The sequence below is a fragment of the Nerophis ophidion genome, linkage group LG15 (assembly GCF_033978795.1).
Source record: "Nerophis ophidion isolate RoL-2023_Sa linkage group LG15, RoL_Noph_v1.0, whole genome shotgun sequence".
In the NCBI taxonomy this organism is placed as follows: Eukaryota; Metazoa; Chordata; class Actinopteri; order Syngnathiformes; family Syngnathidae; genus Nerophis; species Nerophis ophidion.
In genome coordinates this window covers 18,199,070-18,226,661 of record NC_084625.1, presented here as the reverse complement: position 1 = coordinate 18,226,661, position 27,592 = coordinate 18,199,070, and the positions used below count along the sequence as shown (strand labels likewise).

The following is a 27,592-nucleotide window of genomic DNA, read 5'->3' as shown; positions in this document are numbered from 1 at the left end:
ACTGAGTGTTGTTAAAAGGAAAGGCCATGTAACACAGTGGTAAAAATGCCCCTTTGCCAACTTGTTGGCAATGTTTTGCTACCATTAAATTCTAATTTTATTCTTTTGCAAATAATTTTTAAGTTTCTCAGTCCAAACATTAAATATCTTGTCTTTGTGGTCTATTCAGTTTAATATAAATTGAAAAGGATTTGCAAATCCTTGTAATCTGTTTTTATTTAAGATTTACACAACGTGCCAACTTCGCTGGTTTTGGGATTTGTATATTTATACATTTCAAAATCAGACTTCTCCGACATGTCAGAGATTTGGTTAACCACACTGTAGAATTCCCAAATAACTTTTAATTTATTATAGACAAGCAACATTATGTTTCTTCAAAGTGGTAAGACAAGAAATTATTATTTACTGTTCTTGACAAGCCAATCCAGTTGAAAGGGAACCTTGTCAATGCAAAAACTGTACAGGTGACTATAGAACGCGATAGACGTCGCTATCACAAAAATTAAGATACTTTTTATTTTAGCCAAAACTAAGCCATTGCTGAGCACAATCACCTTTGTGAAAGAGGGTCATAGACCAGTTATCCAAGGCCAAACCAACCAAAATCTCCTGCAGTTGGCCCAGGGATTGGAGATGGAGGTCGACCTGGGGAGGAAGCTCCTCTTCCCAGAGGCGGTACTGTCCACCACTCTGAGACCAGACATAGTTATGTGGTCCCCAGAGGGAAAGAAAATCATCCTGGTGGAACTTACTGTCCCGTGGAAGGAGGGATGTGAGGAAGCGGCAGACAGGAAGAAAACAAAGTACCAACAACTTGTCCAGGACTGCCGGGACAAGGGGTGGACGACATGGCAGTGGAAGTTGGTTGTCGAGGATCTGTGTGGAATCTGATGACAAAGGTCGGATTGAGAGGTCACTTAAGGAAAACAGCCGTTCGTAGGCTGGGAGAAGCGGCAGAGAGAGCCTCCTGTTGGCTCTGGCGTAAAAGAACGGACAATAGCTGGAAGCCTGGATGAGAGGAGCAGTGATCTGGCCAATCACTGCTGACCCACCAACCGGAGAGTGTTGTGGTTAAGAGTCGAAACACTTGGTGAACGTTGGGGACCACCTGATGACTTCTTGTCCAGGCCAAAGCTGTATCCATTAGAAATGGATTATAATAGCATCTTTGATGTATTTGAAAACTATTCGACTAGTAGGGTCCTGCTTTTTCCCAGAATGTGCTTTTCCTTGCGTTTTTAGCGTGGTTACGGCAGTAAATTTCACTGCACATTGGGAATGATCTTCTCTTATGTAGTATTTTACCAACACAACAAATATGTTTGTATATAAAACCATATATCATCAATAAATATGCAAAAACAATTCTGCAATATATCATGCATTGTTTGTTACATCGATCACAGCTGAGAGAAGAGCTGAGCAGCACTGTCGACGTTCACAGGTTCCTTCGGCGGTTCTTTGACGACCTAGAGAGATCGAATTGAGCATTTTTAACGAACAAAAATGCACCCAGTCGCTAATATTGATGTTTGTGATCAATCAGGCTAACCTGTGTTTGTTTCTTGGGTTCTGGCGCCACACTTTTGGAAACGCTGGCCACATCCCTCTGGATTTCTGAGAAGATCTGATTGAGGTTCTCCACCGTCTCGTTCTTCACCGCTTTGATCTGTGAAGACACTGGTTATACACAACATGGACAGCAGACATGATATTATGAAGCAATAATTTCCCATTCATTGATAGAAACTTTTATTAGTAGATTGCACAGTACAGTATATATTCCGTACATCCATCCATCCATTTTCTAACGCTTATTCCCTTTGGGGTCGCTGGTCCCTATCTCAGCTACAATCGAGTAGAAGGCCTGTACACCCTGGACAAGTCGCCACCTCATCACAGGGCCAACACAGATAGACAGACAACATTCAGACTCACATTCACACACTAGGGCCAATTTAGTGTTGCCAATCAACCTATCCCCAGGTGCATGTGTTTGAAAGTGGGAGGAAGCCGGAGTACCCGGAGGGAACCCACACAGTCACGGGGAGAACATGCAAATTCCACACAGAGAGATCCCTAGCCCGGGATTGAAAGCAGGACTACTCCTTCGTATTGTGAGGCAGACGCACAAACCCCTCTTCCACCGTGCTGCCATATTCCGTACAATTGACCACTAAATGGTAACACCCAAATAAGTTTTTCAACTTGTTTTAAACAGGGTACACGTTAATCAGTTCATGGTACTCAATAAACAAGCTTACGTGTTTGAGTGTCGTCCTCACAGGTTTTGCTTTGTTTTTGGCTTTTAGGTGCTTGGTGGCCACTTGGAAGACACACGTCTGTTTCCCCTTTGGTTTGTTTTTGCCCATCTTGTCTGTTTGCAGAGTAAACAATGTCATTTCAAGATCAAATGCAGTGACAAACAGCAGATGGTGGTACAGTACTATCATTGGACTCTGATGCGTCATCTATGTTGCTGCTCCTCGATCTTAGCGCTGCTTTCGATACCGTCGATCATAATATTTTATTAGAGCGTATCAAAATACGAATTGGTATGTCAGACTCAGCCCTGTCATGGTTTAACTCTTATCTTACTGATAGGATGCAGTGCGTCTCCTATAACAGTGTGACCTCGGACTATGTTAAGGTAACGTGTGGAGTTCCCCAGGGTTCGGTCCTTGGCCCTGTACTCTTCAGCATCTACATGCTGCCGCTAGGTGACATCATACGCAAATACGGTATTAGCTTTCACTGTTATGCTGATGACACCCAACTCTACATGCCCCTAAAGCTGACCAACACGCCGGACTGTAGTCAGTTGGAAGCGTGTCTTAATGAAATTAAACAATGGATGTCCGCTAACTTTTTGCAACTTAATGCCAAAAAAACGGAAATGCTGATTATCGGTCCTGCTAGACACCGACCTCTATTTAATAATACAACTTTAACATTTGACAACCAAATAATAAAACAAGGTGACTCTGTAAAAAATCTGGGTATTATCTTCGACCCAACTCTCTCCTTTGAGTCACACATTAAAAGCGTTACTAAAACGGCCTTCTTTCATCTCCGTAATATCGCTAAAATTCGCTCCATTTTGTCCACTAAAGACGCCGAAATCATTATCCATGCGTTTGTTACGTCTCGTCTCGATTACTGTAACGTATTATTTTCGGGTCTCCCCATGTCTAGCATTAAAAGATTACAGTTGGTACAAAATGCGGCTGCTAGACTTTTGACAAGAACAAGAAAGTTTGATCATATTACGCCTGTACTGGCTCACCTGCACTGGCTTCCTGTGCACTTAAGATGTGACTTTAAGGTTTTACTACTTACGTATAAAATACTACACTGTCTAGCTCCAGCCTATCTTGCCGATTGTATTGTACCGTATGTCCCGGCAAGAAATCTGCGTTCAAAAGACTCCGGCTTATTAGTGATTCCTAGAGCTCAAAAAAAGTCTGCGGGCTATAGAGCGTTTTCCGTTCGGGCTCCAGTACTCTGGAATGCCCTCCCGGTAACAGTTCGAGATGCTACCTCAGTAGAAGCATTTAAGTCTCATCTTAAAACTCATCTGTATACTCTAGCCTTTAAATAGACCTCCTTTATAGACCAGTTGATCTGCCGCTTCTTTTCTTTCTCCTATGTCCCCCCCTCCCTTGTGGAGGGGGTCCGGTCCGATGACCATGGATGAAGTACTGACTGTCCAGAGTTGAGACCCAGGATGGACCGCTCGTCGGGACCCAGGATGGACCGCTCGCCTGTATCGGTTGGGGACATCTCTACGCTGCTGATCCGCTTGAGATGGTTTCCTGTGGACGGGACTCTCACTGCTGTCTTGGAGCCACTATGGATTGAACTTTCACAGTATCATGTTAGACCCGCTCGACATCCATTGCTTTCGGTCCCCTAGAGGGGGGGGGTTGCCCACATCTGAGGTCCTCTCCAAGGTTTCTCATAGTCAGCATTGTCACTGGCGTCCCACTGGATGTGAATTCTCCCTGCCCACTGGGTGTGAGTTTTCCTTGCCCTTTTGTGGGTTCTTCCGAGGATGTTGTAGTCGTAATGATTTGTGCAGTCCTTTGAGACATTTGTGATTTGGGGCTATATAAATAAACATTGATTGATTGATTGATCATTGCTATTATTGTACGATTTTTAGCAAGTACAGTGACACAAAGTGAACTGTAATAATGACTTACCCTACACAGATTGTTTTATACACACATGTAAGTATGATTACAGTTGGTACAAAATGCGGCTTCTAGACTTTTGACAAGCACAAGAAAGTTTGATCATATTACGCCTGTACTGGCTCACCTGCACTGGCTACCTGTGCACTTAAGATGTGACTTTAAGGTTTTACTACTTACGTATAAAATACTACACGGTCTAGCTCCATCCTATCTTGCTGATTGTATTGTACCATATGTCCCGGCAAGAAATCTGCCTTCAAAGGACACCGTCTTATTAGTGATTCCCAGAGCCCAAAAAAAGTCTGCGGGCTATAGAGCATTTTCTGTTCAGGCTCCAGTACTCTGGAATGCCCTCCCGGTAAAAGTTTGAGATGCTACCTCAGTAGAAGCATTTAAGTCTCATCTTAAAACTCATTTGTATACTCTAGCCTTTAAATAGACTCCCTTTTTGGACCAGTTGATCTGCCGTTTCTTTTCGGGACCCAGGATAGACCGCTCGCCTGTGTATCGGTTAGGGACATCTCTGCGCTGCTGGTCCGCCTCCGCTTGGGATGGTTTCCTGCTGGCTCCACTTTGGACGGGACTCTCGCTACTATATTGGATCCACTTTGGTCTGGATTCTCACGGCTATGTTAGATCCACTATGGATTGGACTTTCACAATATCATGTTAGATCCACTCGACATCCATTGCTTTCGGTCCAGGGGGTATCAGCCTGGTATCACGCTCACTGTATCATGTGTGTTATGCATCAGCCTGGTATCACACTCTCTGTATCATCTTTGTTACACATCAGCCTGATTTCACACTCACTGCATAATCTGTGTTGATTATCAGCCTGCTATCACACTCACTGTATCATCTTTGATTTATCCACCAGCCTGGTATCAAACTCACTATCATCTATTGTTATGTATCAGCTTGGTATCACACTCGCTGTATCAGCTGTGTTGCGTGTCAGTCCAGTATCACACTCGCTGTATCATCTGTGTTGTGTATCAACCTGGTATGACGCTCTCTGTATCATGTGTTATGCATCAGCCTGGTATCACACTCTCTGTATCATCTGTGTTTCACATCAGCCTGATTTCACACTCACTGCATCATATGTGTTGTGTATCAGCCTGGTATCACACTCACTGTATCATCTGTGTCAGCCTGGTATCACACTCATTGTATCATCTGTGTTGTCTATCAGCCCGATATCTCACTCACTGTATCATGTGTTATGTATCAGCATGGTATCACACTCACTGTATAATCTGTGTTGTGTATCAGCCTGCTCACACTCACTGTCATGATTTGTCATGTATCAGTGTGGTATCACACTTTATCATGATCCGTCATGTATCAGCCTGGTATCACACTCACTGTATCGGTGTTGTGGATCAGCCTGGTATCACACTCATTGTATCATCTGTGTTATGTATCAGCCTGGTATCACACACAAAGTATCTCTGATTTATCTATCAGCCTGGTATCACATTCACTGTGTAATGATTGGTCATGTATCAGTAGGGGGTTGCCCACATATGCGGTCCTCTCCAAGGTTTCTCATTGTTATAATTGTCAACGTCCCACTGGAGTGAGTTTTTCTTTGCCCTTATGTGGGCTCTACCGAGGATGTGGTTGTAGTTTGTGCAGCCCTTTGAGACACTTGTGATTCAGGGCTATATAAATAAACATTGATTGATCGATTGATATAATAAACACAGGATAGCCTAATGCTACATGCTAACACTCATTGCTGCATGGTATTTCGTATTTTATCGAACAAAGCTGGTGAGCAGTTGAATAGGATTGCTACGGCAAAGCATGAGACTTGTGCTGCACTTGTGAATTTAGGAATAATTAGGCATAAAAACTATACTTGACGTACCAAATGGCGTCGACACGTGCAGAAGTCGTGTTTATGTTCCGGATTGCTCGTCCATCCGCGATGACGTCATCAACACGTGACCGCTCGGCAAGCGGACTTGAAGCGTGGTGAGTGTTTTGGTTATCTTATTCACTTGAATTAAAAAACGCAACGAGCTGGAAATTGTTTCTGAATGTCTACCAGAAATAAGTGGCTTTTAAAATACATTCCTTGGAATAAGCCTTCAAATTTCCAAATAATCAGGATATACCAGGCATTATTTTGAAACACGTCTTGGAAGGGAACTACAAGTCCCGACGTTGAATTAGGCTGCAGATATATACTGTGTGACTTTAATGAACTTTTTTTGTATTTCTGAAAAACTAAATATGCCTCGAAATAAATATTTTCTTTGCTCTTAGTAATTAAAACCATACTTTAATGTTAGCAGCTGCTCATTTATGGCGCCCAGGAAGTTGAACATTGGATTGACTTCCTGTTTCGGTGCGCGTCCTTCAAAATAAAACCTCGTTTGTGCTTTAAAAATGTCCGTCCATCCATCCACCATTGTCTACCGCTTGTCCACTTTAAAATGTAAAAAAAATACATTATTTCAGAACTTATTATTTATAATGTAATACTAGTATAATATATATAATTATAATTCAGCTTCATTTACTTGTTTAAAAGTGTTTACAAAGTTTACTGTCTATTACCTAACCGCTTCTATGTTTGCTATCTCTTTTTGTTTATAATGTTTATTTTCTGTTGGATCTACTCTATATCTTATGCTTCCCTTTTTTTTTGCTGCAGCTGTTACATATACTGTAATATTGTACATGGTAATTGTTTTATATTGTATATATAAAATAAAAATGAATATATCAGTATATATTTTATACTGTATATATAATATGTAAATATTACATACATGTTATAATTTATATTGCTTCTACGGTACATTTTTAATCTACCTTATACCTGCAGTATCCTTTCCATCCTTACATTTTCCCTCCTTTGTAACTGAGTTACTGTGCGGAACAATTTCCCTTGTGGATCAATAAATTTTATCTCAGTCTATTTTAGGACTTGTTAGTTATAATGTAATACTTGTATAATAATTGTTGGATCTACTCTATATCTTATGCGGCCCTTTTTTGTTGCAGCTGTTACATAGAGCAGTGGTTCTCGAATGTGGGTACGCGTACCCCTGGGGGTACTTGAAGGTATGCCAAGGGGTACGTGAGATTTGTTTTAAATGTTAAAAATAGCAACAATTCAAAAATCCTTTGTGAATATATTTATTGAATACTTCAACAAAATATGAATGTAAGTTCATAAACTGTGAAAAAAAATATTGAGTGTTGACATCTAGATATTTTGTGGACATGTTCCCTAAATACTGATGTTAAAGATTTCTTTTTTGTGAACAAATGTTTAGAATTAAGTTCATGAATCCAGATGGATCTCTATTACAATCCCCAAAGAGGGCACTTTAAGTTGATGATTACTTCTATGTGTAGAAATCTTTATTTATAATTGAATTACTTGTTTATTTTTCAACAAGTTTTTAGTTTTTTTTTATCTTTTTTTCAAATAGTTCAAGAAAGACCACTACAAATGAGCAATATTTCGCACTGTTATACAATTTAATAAATCAGAAACTGATGACATAGTGCTGTATTTTACTTATTTATCTCTTTTATTCAAACAAAAAAACTTTGCTCTGAATAGGGGGTACTTGAATTAAAGAAATGTTCACAGTGGGTACATCGCCAAAATAAGGTTGAGAACCACTGACATAGACTGTAGTATATTACATGGTAATTGTTCCATCCATCCATTTACAACCGCTTGTCCCTGCGGGGGGGTGCTGGAGCCTATCTCAGCTGCATTCGGGTGCAAGGCGGAGTACACCCTGGACAAGTCGCTACGTCATTGGAGAGCTAACAGATAGACAGACAACATTCATATATTAAACACAAATATTATATAATATATCAGTATATATTATATACTGTATATATAATATGTAAATATTACATGTATGTTACATTTTATATTGCTGCTACAGTATATACCTTTATACCTGCATTATCCTTTCCATTCTTTGTAACTGAGCTACTGTGTGGAACAATTTCTCTTGTGGATCAATTAAGTTTGTCTAATTCTATTTTAGGACTTCTTAGTCGTAATTTTCTACCAGTATAATATGTTTGGTTATAATTTAACTTTGTTTACTTGTTTAAAGGCCTACTGAAATGAGATTTTCTTATTTAAACGGGGATAGCAGGTCCATTCTATGTGTCGTACTTGATTATTTCGCGATATTGCCATATTTTTGCTGAAAGGATTTAGTAGAGACCATCGACGATAAAGTTCGCAACTTTTGGCCGCTAATAAAAAAGCCTTGCCTGTACTGGAAGTAGCAGACGATGTGCGCGTGACGTCACCGGTGTGAGGGCTCCTCACATCCTCACATTGATTAAAATCATGGACACCAGCAGCGCGAGCGATTCGGACCGAGAAAGCGACAATTTCCCCATTAATTGGAGCGAGGATGAAAGATTCGTGGATGAGGATAGTGAGAGTGAAGGACTAGAAGGGGAAAAAAGACAGGGCTGTGGGAGCGATTCAGATGTTATTAGACACATTTACTAGGATAATTCTGGAAAATCCCTTATCTGCTTATTGTGTTACTAGTGTTTTAGTGAGATTATAAAGTCATACCTGAAAATCAGAGGGGTGTGGTGACCGCCAGTGTCTCTGAGGGAAGCCATGGAGGAGACAAGAAAGTCGCAGCTGCCTCTTTGACAGCTGCAGGAAGAACGACACAAGCTCCGCTCATGTTTACGGTAAGAGCCGACTTATTACCACAATTTTCTCACCGAAACCTGCCCGTTGACATGTGGTAGAGAACCATGTTCGCTTGACCGCTCTGTTCCATATTAAAGCTTCACAACAAACAAATAAACACTGGCTGTTTGTGTTGCTCAGCCGGCTGAAATACATCGCTTTCCACCAACAGCATTCTTCTTTGTAGTATCCATTATTAATTGAACAAATTGCAAAAGATTCGGCAACACAGATGTCCAGAATACTGTGTAACCATGCGATTAAATCGGGCGACTTTTAGCCGTGAGTGGTGCTGGAATAAAATGTCCGCTACAACCAATAACGTCACAAGCACGCGTCATCATTCCGCGACGTTTTTAACAGGACACTTCGCGGGAAATTTAAAATTGCAATTTAGTAAACTAAAAAGGCCGTATTGGCATGTGTTGCAATGTTAAGATTTCATCATTGATGTATAAACATCAATGACTGCCTGGTCAGTAGTAGTGGCTTTCAGTAGGTCTTTAAAACAAGTCAAGTCAGCTTTATTTGTCAATTTCTTTACATGTAAAGACATACAAAAGAAACGGAATTTTGTTTCGCACTCTCCCATGCGTAGACAAAAAGAAAAAGAAAACACAAACAGTAAAGTGCAACATAAATATGTCTACCTACTAAAGTGACAATATATATAGTTTCTGTTGTTTTTTTTTAAATAGGATAAGGCTGTAAACAGCAACACTAAATTGGCCCTAGTGTGTGTAAACAGCAACACTAAATTGGCCCTAGTGTGTGAATGTTGTCTGTCTATCTGTGTTGGCCCTGCGATGAGGTGGCGACTTGTCCAGGGTGTACAACGCCTTCCGCCCGATTGTAGCTGAGATAGGCGCCAGCGCCCCCGCAACCTCAAAAGGGAATAAGCGGTTGAAAATGGATGGATGGATGGCTGTAAACAATGAGTGTTTCATCAGTAGTGCAAATACTTATGATATAGCAGCAGATGTGTGCAATTTTGCATAGTCATTTTTTCTGTGGGTCATGGGGTTTAGAGTTCAGGTTGTTCCAGAGAGGGGGATTTCAAAGTCCTGACAGCCTGATGGATCGGGCTGAGGATTTAGGGGGGGGGTGAAAGCTGTTGGTAAGTCTGGTGGTTTTTCAACAAGTTGAAAAACATATTCGGGTGTTACCATTTAGTGGTCAGTTGTACGGAATATGGCAGCACGGTGGATAGGGGTTAGTGCGTCTGCCTCACAATACGAAGGTCCTGAGTAGTCCTGGGTTCAATCTCGGGCTCGGGATTTACATTTTTTTAATGGCCCTATAAAGACTGCAATCTGATCAGCCGCCAGCAGATGTCACTGTCGCACAACACCATGAACGGCTTTACGCGTACGCTCACTGGCAGTCTGACTGATTTCCACTTTGATTGAAAGTCACAGCTTTGAAGCGCACAATTATTCAAAGGATGGACGTGTTTCAACCCCGCAGCGACATATTTTATTCGAACAGCTTGATTTCCCGCATGCGGACAGCCCTTGCACGCCTATTGTTGTGGATCTACCCGCATCTAAAGCACGTCTAGGTGCGGGCTGCACACGTATACAGAGAGCAGAGCGACGCCGTCATAAAGAAGGTGGAAGCCGAACCGTTCCGTGGTGCAGAACCGGATATGGGTGCAAGACCGATGCATGGATGCATGGATGGATGGACGGACGTACCCCCTTTATTCCTGCGTTTTGTGGGCTCGGGTTGGGTGTCCTAGATATAGTGCAATTATTGACCATCCAGACTGCACCCGGTCCTTTCTGAGTGGACTCAGCCCCGGTCCACCGTATTTATAAGGCGGCTTCAGTAGGGGAGGGCTTGGGGGTGTGTTTTTTTTCTTTCCCGTAGATATATATAAGGCTCAGCTGTCAGATGGGGGGTCGATTATCCAAAGCAGGACTGCAGCAGCTCTTGCAGAACTACATTGAAGCAAAAATGGCTCATGCATGGGGTTATGCTACTAGTAACGGTAATTATTATGAATGTTATCATTAAGGCAAGGAAAAAAAGACATGCATTTGGTTCATTTCTGCACCATTAACATGCTGACTGCAACATTTGTGTTGTTTTCTCCTCAGGACCAGACAAATGGGTTGAGTCTTTCCCCATCGCCGATGGACCGCGTCAGTCCCCCATTGACATCGTGCCGGGCCACGCGTCCTACGACGGCGGGATGAAGCCGCTCAGCCTCACGTACGACCCGTCCACCTGCCTGGACATCCTCAACAATGGCCATTCTTTCCAGGTCTCATTCATGGACGACAGCGACAAATCCAGTGAGTGTTGCAGGATGCATGCAATGATGTCATCATGTATTTTAGCATAGGATTTACATATATAACTGCATGTCTACAATCATGGTTTGCACAATCAGAGCTCATTTTTTCTTGCTGGGCTGCTGAATCGTGGCTCGAAGAAGGAGAGTGCATGGTTCATAAGAACAAAGAAGATGCTCATTGAATTGCTAACGTAGCCCCAAGTAAAGCTTTCCCATTGCGTATATCTGCTGCCATTTAATGCAAAAAGCACAAAAAAAGGTTTTAGGCAAGATCAGATTAAATATAGTAGTAGTAGTCTTTTTTTATTTCAGACCCAGGGGGTCCATCTCAAAGAAAAAGAAACCATACAACAATAAAAACAAAACAAAAATCTGATATAAAATGAAAAAAAAAATGTATAAAATGAATAAAAAACAATAGTTATAAACAAAAGTAGTTATTGTTATAGTTATAAACAATAAATATGAGAATTACATAAAAAAATTACAGAATAACATGTGATTTTAAATAAAAAAATCTTACTAGAATAAATAAGTCTTCATTTTTTGTTGCAGTATTCTGATTAATTTCATGATGCATGAATAGTTGTAATGATATGAAACACAGGTCGTTATTTTATCATTTTATTAATAAGAAAAAAAACTGTCCGCATTCCCAGAATAGATTTTTTTAACTTTACCAGATAAAAGCAGTTGGTCTTTTACAAAAATACAGTTAATATAAAAAAATATAATAGCACAATGCAAAGGTCATCATGTTATGACAATAAAGCGCAAGGGATATTTTTAGGAGCGGGAAAAAGTCACAGTTTGACTAAAATCAAGGTGGTCATATTATAGTTTATTTGTATTAATATGTAAATGAAGTTGTCTTTATACGAGGAAACAAGTTGTTTAGTTTTTAATTCCATCATAATATACATTTGCAATGTAAAAATAATTAGTTTGCGACAATAGAGATTGTTTCTTCAAATAAAAATGCAAATGCTATGAGGAAAAAAGCAGTAATTTTATGATGGGAAAAAGGGTTACATTTATGGGTATAACGTCAAAATATGTCAAGAGCAGAAATAAATTTTTAGGATAGTTTAATCTATTATTAAAAGAAATAAAAGGAAAAAAAGTCAAAATAATCTAGGAATTAAAATTGTGATTTACTGATAATAAAATACAAATTTTACAATAATAAAGTGGTAATTTTTTTAGAATAAATTACATAATATTGAGGTGATCATATCATATAAAATGTGTATTCCTTCTTGTAACAAAACATATTCTCAGGAACATTACTACTTTATTGTTTCTGTGTTGTCGGCCTCATAGATTTGACACTATTCATGTTGTCATTAATGTGACACACTCCTATTTGTCCAGATTAGATGTGTGTGTAGAGATTAGGGTTACGTAATCTACTCCGGGAGGTTTAGTGCAAACAGAAACACAGCAAAGATGAGTTTTAAAGGGACAATATTCATCTGCTACTATACTGTGCATATTTTCCACCCAACACATTTTTAGCTTAGTGACATTTAGTCACGCGTCATGTGTGTGTGTGCGTGTGTCATGGATGGTTAATAAAAGATGTACAGAGCTTTTATTAATAGCCGGGTGATGTAACAGGATGTTAAAATTCAAGCCTTGACCCCTCAGGTGCACAGCAGGAGGAAGCAAGCTCCCGGGAAAGACGACCGTCTGCCGCTGTCGCTCTCGTACTCTTATTGTGTGTTTTTTTTTGCCGTGCAGCTCTGACCGGGGGTCCCGTCTCAGGCGTGTACCGTCTCAAGCAGTTCCACTTCCACTGGGGGGCTTCTGATGACAGGGGCTCCGAGCACACCGTGGCCGGGAACAAGTACCCAGCTGAGGCAAGGATCTTCCCCCGGGATAAATGTTGTTGTGTGGGGGTTTTTTAGCATCTAATCTGCCTCACAAACCAGAAATAATCTCTTGTGGAGGGATTAAATCAGACATTTTTGTGGGCGTTTCAGCCTTTTGTCCACACATGCAAACTCTGCGTTAGAGCAGTGAAACCCCTACGTTGTTAAGTGTGCCTTTTCCAGGAAGTAACTTTCTTCAAGATGGCTCCTGATTGGCTTAAAGATTGATCCTCCTGAAAACCAACGTCCACTGTAGTGGACATTCGTGTTTCGGTCTATTTCGTTTGTCATACTTACTTTTGCAAAATACAAATGTCCACTGCATTGGACGTATGTTTTTTTGTTGTATTTCTTTTGTCATACTTACACATTTTGGGGGAAAATAGTGGTTATGCAAAAACACAAATGTCCACTTGTGGACATCTTTTTTTGGGGGGGGGTGTATTTTTTTGTCATACTTACACAGTCTTGAAGGAAATAGCCAATATGCAAAACATACATGTCCACTGTAGTGCACCTCTGTTTTTGGGTTATTTTTTTAATCATACTTACACATTTTGGAGGGTAAAATGCGTTAAGCAAAGCACAAATGTCCACTGCAGTGGACATCTGTTTTTTTAAGACTATTTGTTTTGTCATACTTATGAATTTCGGTGGGGGGAGGTAATAGCCGATATGCATAACACAAATGTCCACTGCAGTGGACATCTGTTTTTTTGTCAATTTTTTTCTAATACTTACAAGTTTTGGACGGTAAATGGGCATTATACGAAACACAAATGTCTACTCCAGTGGACATCTGTTTTTTGGTAGGGTCTATTTCTTTTGTCATCCTTACACATTTTGGAAGGAGATTACAACTTTTTTTTTCCTGGTCAACTTTTTTTTTGTCATACCTTACAAATTTTGAAGGGTAAATATGCATTATATAACGCACACATGTTCACACATCTGGTTTTGTTTTGGGGTTTTTTTTAGGGGGTGGGATGGTCTACTGTATTTATTTGGGTCATACTTACACATTTTGGAAGGAAATAGCTGACAAGTGAAACACAAATGTCCACTGCAATGGACATCTGTTTTTTGGTGTACTTGTTATACTACGCATTTTGGAGAGTAAATAGGCGCTAACAAAACACAAACTTTCACTGATGTGGACATCTGTTTTCTTTCGAAATTTTTTGTTTTGTCATACTTACAAATTTCGGGGAGGAATAGTCTTTATGCAAAACACAAATTTCCACTGAAATGGACATCTGTGTTCTTTCGAAATTTTTGTTTTGTCATACTTACAAATTTCAGGGAGGAATAGTCGTTATGCAAAACACAAATTTCCACTGAAGTGGACATCTGTTTTCTTTCGAAATTTTTTGTTTTGTCATACTTACAAATTTCGGGCAGGAATAGTTATGGAAAACACAAATGTCCATTAGGGTGGACATCTGTTGTTTTGGTGTATTTTTTAGTTATACTTACAAATTTTGAATGAAAATGGCCAATATGCAAAACACACGTCCACTGCAATGATTATCAGTTTTTTTCAGTCAATTTCTTTTGTCATATTTACAAATTTTGGAGGGTAAATACATAGATATATATACATATATATAGATATATATGTATTGTATGTACATATGTGTGTGTGTATATATATATATATATGTATATGTATATATATGTATATGTATATATATATATATATATATATATATGAACCGTATATATATATATGTATATACATATATAAGTGCATATATATATATATATATATGTGTGTGTGTGTACACATATATGTGTGTACAGTATATATTTACATATATGTATATACATATATAAATGTGTGTATATATTTATATATATGTATATACATATATGCATATATTTATATACATGCATTGTATATACATATATAAGTATATACATATATACGAACCGTAGATGTATATATATATGTATAAACATATATGTATGTATATATATATACGTGTACACATTTATATATATATGTGTGTGTGTGTGTGTATATTTGTATATGTATGTATACATATGTGTACACTGTATATATTTATATATATGTATGTATGTGCGTATATATTTGTATGTATGTACAGTATATATATATATATATATATATATATATACACAGTATATATATATATATATATATATATATATACTGTATAGCCTAGGATTGATTTTGGAAAAACTGTTCACTGCTGATGAGTGGGTAACCAAGAAACATATATATATATATATATATATATATGTTTAAATATATATATATATGTGTATATATATATATATATATATATATATATATATGTGTATAAATATATATATATATATGTATATATGTATATATATATATGTATAAATATATATATATATGTGTATATATATATATATATATATAAAATAAAAATATATGCGAGATATATATATATGAACATCAGATAATTGGATATCATTTGTGTTGGATCCACAGCTTCACCTGGTGCACTGGAACACCAAATATGCTAGCTTTGGTGATGCTGCTAGCAAACCAGACGGACTTGCTGTTGTTGGAGTTTTCCTGCAGGTTCGTAAATACCAAGAAAATCAAAAATAATTACAGTATTATAATAGATGATTATGAAAAATAATGTTTTCCCCCTTCTCTTTAGATTGGTGATGAAAATGCCAACCTCCAGAAGGTTCTGGACGCTTTCGGCGCCATCAAGACCAAAGTATGTCGCGTTCTGCCGGCCACATTTTAATGATTGAGTCAGGTTGAAATAAACGTTGTGTTTTCAGGGCAAGCAGGTGACCTTCCCTGGCTTCGACCCCGCCAGCTTGCTCCCCGCTTGCCTGGACTACTGGACCTACGACGGCTCCCTGACCACGCCCCCTCTGCTGGAGAGTGTCACCTGGATCGTCTGCAAGGACCCCATCAGCGTCAGCTCGGCGCAGGTATGAGACCGCACGGCGTTAGCTAATCTTAGCCTAGTCAAGTGTGTATACATTTGGTGTTTTGTTTCTTTATCTAACCTTTAAAAGCTGTAAAGTACAAACATTTGTCGAAGTTATGAAAGTAACTTAGGAGATATGAGCCTATGTGTTGCGTTCAAAGTCAACAATGTGGGCCGTTCTTGCTACCTTTTGTTATGTCCAGATTTAAAGCGCCAGTGATGGATGACACCGCCAACTAGTGGCCTGGCATGCGTATTACATCCTCATTTTTCAAGGTCTCTGTGAAATCTATTATTTAAACAAGTTTTTTTTTACCCTCCGGAGAAGTAGCGTCCTCTGCAATGGAAGTTGGGTTGTGACAATTTTTTTTTTTTATAAAATGTGTAACTTTGACGGAAGAAATTGACTAGAATCAAACGTCCACTGCAGAGGATCCTGCTAAATATGTGTGTTATTTTGTCAGAATTAGTGTACATAGCATAAAATAAGGCATGTTTATTTATAGAGCATAATTCGTACATCGGGCAATTCAAAGTGCTTTGGAGAAAATTGTATTAAGGCAAAAATAAAAAAGTTTTATTTAAAATTAAATCATATAATAAAAACAATCAAAATCTAATACTGTAAATAAAATATTTTCCGTTGTTATAGGTGCATTAAAATAGGAGTGTTTATAAATCACAAGGCCGAGAGGTGCATCATGGGAGATTCAGGACAAAAGGGTTGGACTTCTCAATTAAATATTTGTAAAAAAAAAAACATGTTTTCATAAACTTTTTTTTAATTACGAAAACATGTCTTTCTTCACTATATACAGTTGTGGACAAAAGTTTACATACACTTGTAAAGAACGTAATGTCATGGCTGTCTTGAGTTTCCAATACTTTGTACAACTCTTATTTTATTGTGATAGTGTGATTGGAGCACATACTTGTTAGTCACAAAAAAACATTCATAAAGTTTGGTTCTTTTATGAATTTATTATGGGTCTACTGAAAATGTGACCAATTCTGCTGGGTCAAAAGTATACATACAGCAATGTTAATATTTGCTTACATGTCCCTTGGCAAGTTTCACTGCAATAAGGCGCTTTTGGTAGCCATCCACAAGCTTCTGGTTGAATTTTTGACCACTCCTCGTGACAAAATTGGTGCAGTTAAGCTAAATGTGTTGATTTTCTGACATGGACTTGTTTCTTCAGCATTGTCCACACGTTTAAGTCAGAACTTTGGGAAGGCCATTCTAATTCCTTAATTCTAGCCTGATTTAGCCATTCCTTTACCACTTTTGACATCCGACCACATAACTTTCCTCCAGAAGGTCTTATCTTTGTTCATGTGATGTCAGTTAAACACAAATTGAGCTGTTTGGCCACAATATCCAGCAATATTTTTGGAGAAGAAAAGGTGAGGCGTTTAATCCCAGGAACACCAGACCTACTGTCTAGCATGGCGGTGGTAATATTATGCTCTGGGCCTGTTTTGCTGCCAATGGAACTGGTGCTTTACAGAAAGTAAATGGGACAATGAAAAAGGAGGATTACCTCCAAATTTTTCAGGACAACCTAAAATCATCAGCCCGGAGGTTAGGTCTTGTGCGCAGTTGGGTGTTCCAGCAGGACAATTATCCCAAACACACGTCAAAAGTGGTCAAGCAACGGCTAAATCAGACTAGAATGAAGGTTTTAAAATGGCCTTCCCAAAGTCCTGACTTAAACATGTGGACAATGCTGAAGAAACAAGTCCATGTCCGAAAACCAACACATTTAGCTGAACTGCATCAATTTTGTTAAGAGGAGTGGTCAAAAACTCAACCAGAAGCTTGTGGATGGCTACCAAAAGCGCCTTATTGCAGTGAAACTTGCCAAGGGACATGTAAGCAAATATTAACATTGCTGTATGTATACTTTTGATGCAGCAGATTTGGACACATTTTCAGTAGACCCATAATAAATTCATAAAAGAACCAAACTTCATGAATGTTTTTTTGGACCAACAAGTATGTGCTCCAATCACTCTATCACAAAAAAATAAGAGTTGTAGAAATTATTGGAAACTCAAGACAGCCATGACATTATGTTCTTTACAAGTGTATGTAAACTTTTGACCACGATTGTGTCTTTAGAAAACATGTTTTCATAAGCTTTTATAGGCTTATAAAGGCCCTAAAATGTGTGTATATATATATATATATTTGGGGTTTTTTCTTGAAAATATTTCAAGTGACGACTGCCTTTTAAAAAAAAAATTTAAACATACACAATAGTTTCCATGGATCAAAAGTATTTGGACATGAGCACAAACACAACCTGGTTTGGACGCGGCGTTGACATTTTTTTACCGCCGCCACCAAACTAGCTGGTGCTCCTTTGAAGAGTGTCGAGTCGGCGACTTTGGAGGTGAGTGACAGTCACAGGAGTGTCGTGCTGTCTCCACAGATGGCCAAATTCCGCAGTCTGCTCTTCACTGCCGAGGGCGAGGCCGAGTGCTGCATGGTGGACAACTACCGTCCCCCGCAGCCGCTCAAAGGGCGCCAAGTCCGCTCTTTCTTCAAGTGAACATTTTTTTTTTTACCCCGCTTCCCTTCCCCTTCTTTTTAGTCCTGGAGCGCGCCCCAAAACCCACGTAGCTCCACCTCCGTCCGATCATCCCTCCGTGGAATTTTGATTCCGGTTGATTCAAAGCACTTCGCAGGTGACGCCATGCAGGAAAGAAGCCAGCAATTTTTTTTTTTCCGGAAGCTTTCTGAGAGCTCTCGTGACGCTTATCGTGGACCAGACATTATGCAACTGACCCGCTTATCGATTTTTGGATTTTCCCACAACATCCAGGACATCCAGGGTGCTAGACGGCCTCAAACCTGCTGTGTCGTCACCATGTTTTTTGTTTGTTGTTGCCTAATTTATGCTAATTGACATGCCCTGAAATGTAAACGTGTCAACAAAAAAAAAGTGTGATGTAAAGCAGAAAAGCGCACAATCGCCACAGCCGAGAAGACGAGAAGCTGCCAAAAGACAAGTTGTTACACTGGATAAGAGAGCTTTAGGAGTCTAAAGTCACCTCTTCCCACAGCTTTTCTTTAATAAACATTGTGATTCTTTTCTTCTTTTTTTTTTTAAGGATGAAAACTAGCCTTATTGTTCTAGTAGTTCTGTGATGTTCTATTTTGGAAGTGGACACTTGACCAGTGGAATAAATCTATTTTAAAACTTAAAAAAATGTTTTGTTTTGTTTTTAAACTCCCTGCATTTTAACTAAGTTAGCCTGAGTGCTAATCATAAAATTTTACTCTTCAGTCAACATGAGAAGTTTAATCGGGAATATTGTTTGTTTATACTAGGCAACGTAGCATGGAGGCTAAAATAAAAAGCCTTTGTACAAGCTAGCAAGTGCTAAATAACACTTCTACACTCGTAATCATATTTTTTATTTGTTTTATATGACGGCACACTTAAGTTGTATGTGCATACGTATGCTAACAAGGTGTGTTTATCAATAAGGTTGCTGATTGTCTATGCTTGGCAACGTAGCATGAAGGCTTAAAAAAGTTAAACTAGCACTTCTGTCCTTCATTAGATTTTTTTAGGCTACCTACATGTTTTGCGAGCATATGTAGTGCTGAGTGAAATTTTTGTTTGTAGAATGAGTAAAAAAAAAAGTTTTGAATCCTAACATAAAAACCATTCCAAGCTTAGCATCTTAGCGTTATAGATAAGTTAGCCTAAAATTGCCTTTATAAGCGCTAAAATAGCTCAATGCTATTGTGCGTAACATAATCTTGGTAAGGTAGAATAAAAGATAACTTGGGTTTTTTACAACCTAAATCACGCCTTAATTTGAATTTTCAATCCCTCCATTTGAAAATCTTTTTTGGCATAAAAACGTATTTTACATATTTAATTATTTAAAAAAACTAGCTTCTCAAAACTTGATTTGTCAGTATTATAGCTAACGGCAACGTGGCATTGAAGCTAAAAAAGTACAACTAACACTTCTGTACTTAATTATACTTTTTAGGCTAACTACACGTTTAGCGAGTATAAGTAGTGCTAATTAAAATGTATGATTGTAGAATTAGTAAAAAAAAAAGCTTTGAATCTTAAGTTAAAAACCATTCGAAGCTTAGCATCTCAGCGTTATAGATAAGCTAGCCTTTATAAGCGCTAAAATGGCTCAATGCTGTTGTGCTTAACATAAGTCATTAAAAAGCTTGATATGGTAGAATAAAAGCTAACTTGGGTTTTTTATAAGCTAAATCAAGCCTTAATCAGTACTTTCAAGCCCTCCATTTGAAAATATTTTTTGGGGCTAAAAGCCTTTTTAACATACATTATGATTTAAAAAAAACTAGCTTCTCAAAAGCTTGCCTTGTCAGCATTATAGCTAAGTTAGCCTCTCTGCTCGGCAACGTAGCATGATTTTTTTTCCTGCACATTCTAGAGTAGAAGCTACCTAAATGTGAACTTTTTCCGAGCACAAGTAGGGCTAACTGAAATTTGTGTTTGTAGAAGTAGCTAAAACGTTTTTAATCTCAGGCTATAAGTAATTCAGCGGTCAGCATCTTAGTGATAAAGGTAAGCGAGCGTCTGAAGTGCTAAAAAAAAATAGCTCAGTGCCATGTTATACTTAACATAAATCATTAAAAATCTTGGTAATGTAGAATAAAAACTATATTAAAATCAAGCGCTAATTACGACTTTAAAGCCCTCCATTTGAAAAGCTTTTTTTGACATTAATTATTTTTAACATCAAAAGCTTGATTTGTTGGCAACGTAGCTAAGTTAGCCTCTTTGCTCGGCAACGTACCAAAGAGGCTAAAAAAAGTAAAACAAACACTTTTATAATCCAGTTTGATTTTTTTTTCACATTTTAGCATGAAGGTTACCTACACAAATGTTTTGTGAACACAAGTAGGGTTAATTAAAATGTGTGTTTAGTAGAGTTTGTTAAACAAAAATCTGATTTTAAGTTATAAGCCACAATTTAGCATCCTAGCATTTAAGATAAGCTATACTTGCCAACCTTGAGTCCTGATCTACAAAATTTGCAGCCAGCACATTCCTTCCCCTTCGAGCTGTCTTGGATGAACCGAAATTATTTTTCCTAATCAATTTGGAACTTGCAAGCGTACTTCTTCTTCTTACTCGTCGTCGCCATGGCTCTTCTTCGTTCTTCTGCTTCGTCTCTGTTATGATTTTGGACATTACTACTTGCCGTAGTTTTGAAGCAGTGCATGATAGGAATCCAGATGTTGTGTATCAGTGTATTAACGTGCCGGCTGGAATAAACACGCTGAGAAATAGCTCCGTGCCTGCCTACTTTATACAAACCCCGTTTCTATATGAGTCGGGAAATTGTGTTAGATGTAAATATAAACGGAATACAATGATTTGCAAATCATTTTCAACCCATATTCAGTTGAATATGCTACAAAGACAACATATTTGATGTTCAAACTGATAAAAAAAAATATTTTAGCAAATAATCATTAACTTTAGAATTTGATGCCAGCAACACGTGACAAAGAAATTGGGAAAGGTGGCAATAAATACTGATGAAGTTGAGGAATGCTCATCAAACACTTATTTGGAACATCCCACAGGTGTGCAGGTTAATTGGGAACAGGTGGGTGCCATGATTGGGTATAAAAACATCTTCCGAAAAATGCTCAGTCTTTCACGAGAAAGGATGGGGCGAGGTACACCTCTTTGTCCACAACTGCGTGAGCAAATAGTCAAACAGTTTAAGAACGTTTCTCAAAGTGCAATTGCAAGAAATTTAGGGATTTCAACATCTACGGTCCATAATATCATCAAAAGGTTCAGAGAATCTGGAGAAATCACTCCACGTAAGCGGCATGGCCGGAAACCAACATTGAATGACCGTGACCTTCGATCCCTCAGACGGCACTGTATCAAAAACCGACGTGAATCTCTAAAGGATATCACCACATGGGCTCAGGAACACTTCAGAAAACCACTGTCACTAAATACAGTTCGTCGCTACATCTGTAAGTGCAAGTTAAAGCTCTACTATGCAAAGCGACAGCCATTTATCAACAACATCCAGAAACGCTGCCAGCTTCTCTGGGCCCGAGATCATCTAAGATGGACTGATGCAAAGTGGAAAATTGTTCTGTGGTCTGACGAGTCCACATTTCAAGTTGTTTTTGGAAATATTTGACATTGTGTCATATGGACCAAATGGGAAGCGAACCATCCAGAATGTTATAGACACAATGTTCAAAAGCCATCATCTATGATGGTATGGGGGTGCATTAGTGCCCAAGGCATGGGTAACTTACACATCTGTGAAGGCACCATTAATGCTGAAAGGTACAAACAGGTTTTGGAAAAACTTATGCTGCCATCTAAGCGGCGTCTTTTTCATGGACGCCCCTGCTTATTTCAGCAAGACAATGCGAAGCCACATTCAGCACGTGTTACAACAGCGTGGCTTCGTAAAAAAAAGAGTGTGGGTACCTTCCTGGCCTGCCCGCAGTCCAGACCTGTCTCCCATCGAAAATGTGTGGCGCATTATGAAGTGTAAAATACGACAGCCGAGAACCCGGACTGTTGAACAACTAAAGCTCTACATAAAACAAGAATGGGAAAGAATTCCACTTTCAAAGCTTCAAGAATTACTTTCCTCAGTTCCCAAATGTTTTATTGAGTGTTGTTAAAAGAAAGGGTGATGTAACACAGTGGTGAACATGCCCTTTCCCAACTACTTTGGCACGTGCTGCAGCCATTAAATTCTAAGTTAATTATTATTTGAAAAAAAAAATAAAGATTATGAGTTTGAACATCAAATATCTTGTCTTTGTAGTGCATTCAATTGATTATGGGTTGAAAAGTATTTGCAAATCATTGTATTCCGTTTATATTTACATCTAACACAATTTCCCACCTCATATGGAAACGGGGTTTGTAGATAAACCTATGGATCACGGAGACATATATAATAGTCCCCTTTTCAGGTGAGAGAGGATGCTAAAGGCAGTGCCTTTAAGACACGCCCCCAATATTGTTGTCCGGGTGGAAATCAGGATGAAATTCAGGAGAATGGTTCCCCCCGGAGATTTTCAGGAGGGGCACTGAAATCCGTGAGTTTCCCGGGAAAATCGGGAGGCTTGGCAAGTATGAGAAAGGCTAACCTCTATTAGCGCTAAAATAGCTCAACGCTATGTTGTGCGTAACATAAGTAATGAAAAAGCTTGGTCATGTAGCATTAAAGCTAAGATAGCTGTGTCACAAATTAGATCGAGCGCTATGTACAACTTTTCAAGCCCTCCATTTGAAAAGCTTTTTTGGCATGGAAACATTTTTACCATAGATTAAAAAGCTAGCTTTTGTTAGCGTTACAGCTAAGTTAGCCTCTTTGTTCTTCATACAAGCCATCTAAACCTCTTGCAACACAGCTTAAAATCAAACATAGCTTTGTCACAAGCTAATTATCGAGCTAACTAATAAGCTCGTTCCTCTAGAAACTAAAACAGTTTTATAAAGCGAGGCTATAATTCACACTTTATCCTCGGCATGAAAAACCCTCCCAATGTAGCATTAGAGCAGGGGTGTCCAAAGTGCGGTCTGGGGGCCATTTGCGGCCCGCAGGTCATTTTTAACGGCCCCACGGTACATTTTAAAAATACAAATGAAAAAATCAAAAACATAAAAAGAGATATAAAAGAGCAAACAGGTGAAATTTAACAAGAAAATGTTGCAATACTTTAATAACACACAGCTGCCATGCAGGCGGTTTCTTTCTTTAAAAAATAATAATGAATCAAAATCAATGTCGTTTTGAATTATTGACCTATTCAAGGCTTCAATTACGTCACATTAAATATTCCACCTTGAGATATTTTTGGGGGAAATTGTTGCATATTTTGTGTTTTGCCATATAAAAAACTGAGCAGTTTTTCTTTTTAAGAAGGGCCTAAAACATACAAACAAAAAACGTAAACAACAATAAAACTTAAAATTGCCGGATATATCTGAAGTATATCTCGAGATTATTGTGCTAAAAATAAACAGTAAAAAAATGTATAATTTATTTTTAAAGACTTTAACGAGTAGGACCCTTTTGGAACCCCAATTATTTTAGTGTGATTTGTTATTAAGTGTCATGGCTCAAAAAATATTAATGAATCAAAATCCAAAATTACGGCTCCAATTATTATATAATCCTAAATATTCCACCTAAAAAAGTTACTGGGTGAAAATATTGCATATTTTTTGTTTTTTCCATACTTTTTCCCTAATGTTGATCTAGAGCAGGGGTCGGCAACCCGCGGCTCCGTAGCCGGGATGTATAACGTAGCCTGGAAGAGTCAGGGTTGCATGGGATTCTGGGTATTTGTTATGTTGTGTTACAGTGCGGATATTTTCCCTAAATGTATTTGTCATTCTTGTTTGGTGTGGGTTCACAGTGATGCGCATATTTGTAACAGTGTTAAAGTTGTTTAAAGTGGCACCCTCAGTGTGACCTGTATGGCTGTTAAACAAGATTGCCTTGCAGTCGCATGTGAGTGTGTGCAGGAGTCACATACAACACGTGACCCGACTGGTAAACTGTTTGTTCAAGTTGAGGAGGGCACTAAGGACAGTGCCATCGTAGCACGCCCTTATTTCTGTTGATTGGGTTTTGGTCGGCACACGTCTGAGGGAATAGTCACTCTGTAACCCGCGAGTCTCCCGGTCAAATCGGGAGGAATTGTATGCGTGATGCTAATAAGGGGCGTTCAAATAAAACTCACTGGCCGCACTAACATCAAATCTTCATATTTAATTTCGGGCTGCGTGTCTGAGACCCCTGTTTTATACATAGCACAAAGCAAAAAAAAAACTCTGTATACAGTGTTATTTCATTATAAATTTCAAGAGTCTTGTGGCTCCTATTACTTTCTTTATTTTGTGAAACGGGTCAAAATGGCTCTTTGAGTGGTAAAGGTTGCCGACCCCTGATCTAGAGATTTAAAACTTGCATAATAATAAAAATAATAATACTGAATAATGACACATTTTTAATATTTTTTTTGGGACCAAAACCCTTTGGGGTCCCCGGGATCATAACTGAGTGGAGGCCTAAATGTATATTTTTTATACACATATTGTATTGGTTTTTAAAATAAAAAATTTGAAAATGGCCCTCGCTTGCTTTGATTTTTCAGTGTGTGGCCCTCAGTGGAAAAAGTTAGGGCACCCCTGCATTAGAGAGCTAACTCTAAGCACCAAAAGAAGCTAACAAATGCTGTCTTTGTATTGTCTGTTTAAAAATGTGAGCGTGGGCGGGGGTCCTAAACATGGTCACGTGGGAGCCGTGTACTGGTAGTTTTCATTAACGCTGGCATCTGACCCTCTGTTTCAACTCCTGACCTCTCACCTTTGTGATAACTGACAGGAACACGGGAGCTATTTTGGTCGACACCTCACTCGCAACGTGGGTGTTAATTCTTTTTCTCAGTACACGGGGAGCACCGCTTGTTAAAAAAGGGCACACAGTGTAACAATCGTGTTGTAACACAAATGCTACATACACTATATTGCCAAAAGAATTTGGCCACCTGCCTTGACTCACATATGAACTTAAAGTGTCATCCCATTCCTAACCCATAGGGTTCAATATGATGTCGGTCCACCTTTTTGCAGCTATTACAGTTTCAACTCTTCTGGAAAGGCTGTCCACAAGGTTGCGGAGTGTGTTTATAGGAATTTTATACCATTCTTCCAAAAGCGTATTCGGTGAAGTCACACACTGACGTTGTTTGAGAAGGCTTGGCTCTCAGTCTCCGTTCTAATTCCTCCCAAAGGTGTTCTATTGGGTTAAGGTCAGGACTCTGTTCAGGCCAGTCAAGGTTAATCCACACCAGACTCTTTATGGACATTGCTTTGTGCCAGTCATGTTGGAAGAGGAAGGGGCCCGCTCCTAACTGTTCCCACAAGGTTGGGAGCATGGAATTGTCCAAAATGTTTTGGTATCCTGGAGAATTCAAAGTTCCTTTCACTGTAACTAAGGGGCCAAGCTCAACTTCTGAAAAACAACCCCAGAGCATAATTCCTCCTCCACCAAATTTCACACTCGGCGCAATGCAGTCCGAAATGTACCGTTCTCCTGGCAACCTCCAAACCCAGACTTGTCCATCTGATTGCCAGATGGAAAAGTGTGATTCATCACTCCAGAGAAGGCGTCTCCGCTGCTCTAGAGTCCAGTCGCGACATGGTTTACACCACTGCATCCCACGCTTTGCATTGGACTTGGGGATGTGTGGCTTAGATGCAGCTGCTCGGCCATGGAAAGCCATTCCATGAAGCTCTCTGCGTACTGTACGTGGGCTAATTGGACAGTGACATGAAGTCTGGAGCTCTGTAGCAACTGACTGTGCAGAAAGTCTTTGCACTATGCGCTTCAGCATCTGCTGACCCCTCTCTGTCAGTTTACATGGCCTACCAGTTCATGGCTGAGTTGCTGTTGTTCCCAAACTCTTCACTTTTCTTATAATAAAGTTAACTTTAGAATATTTAGGAGCGAGGAAATTTTACGACTGGATTTGTTGCACAGGCGACACCCTATGACAGTTCCAGACTGGAAATCACTGAGAGCGGCCCATTCTTTCACAAATGTTTGTAGAAACAGTCTCGATGCCTAAGTGCTTGATTTTATACACCTGTGGCCGGGCCAAGTGGTTAGGACACCTGATTCTGATCATTTGGATGGATGGCCAAATACTTTTGGCAATATAGCGTATTAGTAAACAATGGAGAATCTTTACTTACTGCGGTTAGCCAAGTGTCGCCATTTTAGTTGTTATCTTTGTGCTGAGTCATCAGAGCGTGGCGCAGCGATGCCAATCAGACAACTGCTTTCACCGTAACAGTGGAGGTAAATCAGTCTTTAAAAAAAACAGAAAACAAAAATGCACGAGCTAGCTTACACTTACTTATATTTACAGGCAAAAACCCCAAATTTAGGGTGGGATTAATAATTATGATACAAGCATTGCAGCTAATGTTAGCCACAGCTATTAGCAATACTAACGATAACATTTTAAAGCTTGTTGCGAGTATCCAAGCCCAAAAATGAAAATTAAGTGGACCTAATAGAGGCTTATTAGCCATCATTAACGACATCGAATTGGCGACGGTGCTTAAATTAGCGTGCTAACAATTAGCATGTTTCTTTGGTTTTAAAAGAACAGCACAACTATTTGCAAAATATCTTAAATGTGCAGAATATACTATGTAGCTAATTGCTAAGCTTATGTAGAAAAATAAGACCATATGTAAATATACATACATATTTTTGATGATAATAAATAAATAAATACGTTTAAACATAAACCATGGAGGTCCAAATGGCTTTTTAAATGTGCATGTCGCTAATTGCTAAGCTAATGCAGAAAAATAAAACTGCACAAAATGTAAATTTATATATATATATATATATATATATATATATATATATATATATATACATATATATATGTATATGTATATTTATTTTTTTATTTTTTTTTTTACTAAACCTTAGAGGTCAGAAGTGCTTTTTTTGTT

General features: G+C 38.8%; 2 protein-coding genes across 3 annotated transcripts; one reads left to right on the top strand and one right to left on the bottom strand.

Annotated features, from left to right (window-relative positions):
* Positions 1–324: 324 nt before the first annotated feature.
* Positions 325–10,668, bottom strand: rbis (ribosomal biogenesis factor). 2 transcript variants are annotated; one of them, XM_061921635.1, is made up of 4 exons: positions 10,614–10,668; positions 2,268–2,380; positions 1,556–1,672; positions 325–1,472 (listed from the first exon to the last, which is right to left on the bottom strand). In XM_061921635.1, the coding sequence occupies exons 2-4, from the start codon at positions 2,373–2,375 to the stop codon at positions 1,404–1,406; spliced, it is 294 nt and encodes a 97-aa protein (XP_061777619.1). In that variant the 5' UTR covers positions 2,376–2,380; positions 10,614–10,668; the 3' UTR covers positions 325–1,403. The 2 variants fall into 2 exon arrangements, with proteins under 2 accessions (XP_061777619.1, XP_061777618.1); XM_061921634.1 differs by lacking the exon at positions 10,614–10,668 and adding an exon at positions 6,082–6,247.
* A 78-nt stretch (positions 10,669–10,746) lies between these two features.
* LOC133569361 (carbonic anhydrase 1-like) lies at positions 10,747–19,259 on the top strand. The gene is made up of 7 exons (XM_061921633.1): positions 10,747–10,909; positions 11,019–11,216; positions 12,962–13,080; positions 15,578–15,670; positions 15,756–15,818; positions 15,886–16,041; positions 18,479–19,259. The coding sequence occupies exons 1-7, from the start codon at positions 10,813–10,815 to the stop codon at positions 18,596–18,598; spliced, it is 846 nt and encodes a 281-aa protein (XP_061777617.1). The 5' UTR covers positions 10,747–10,812; the 3' UTR covers positions 18,599–19,259.
* The last annotated feature ends 8,333 nt before the right edge of the window (positions 19,260–27,592 follow it).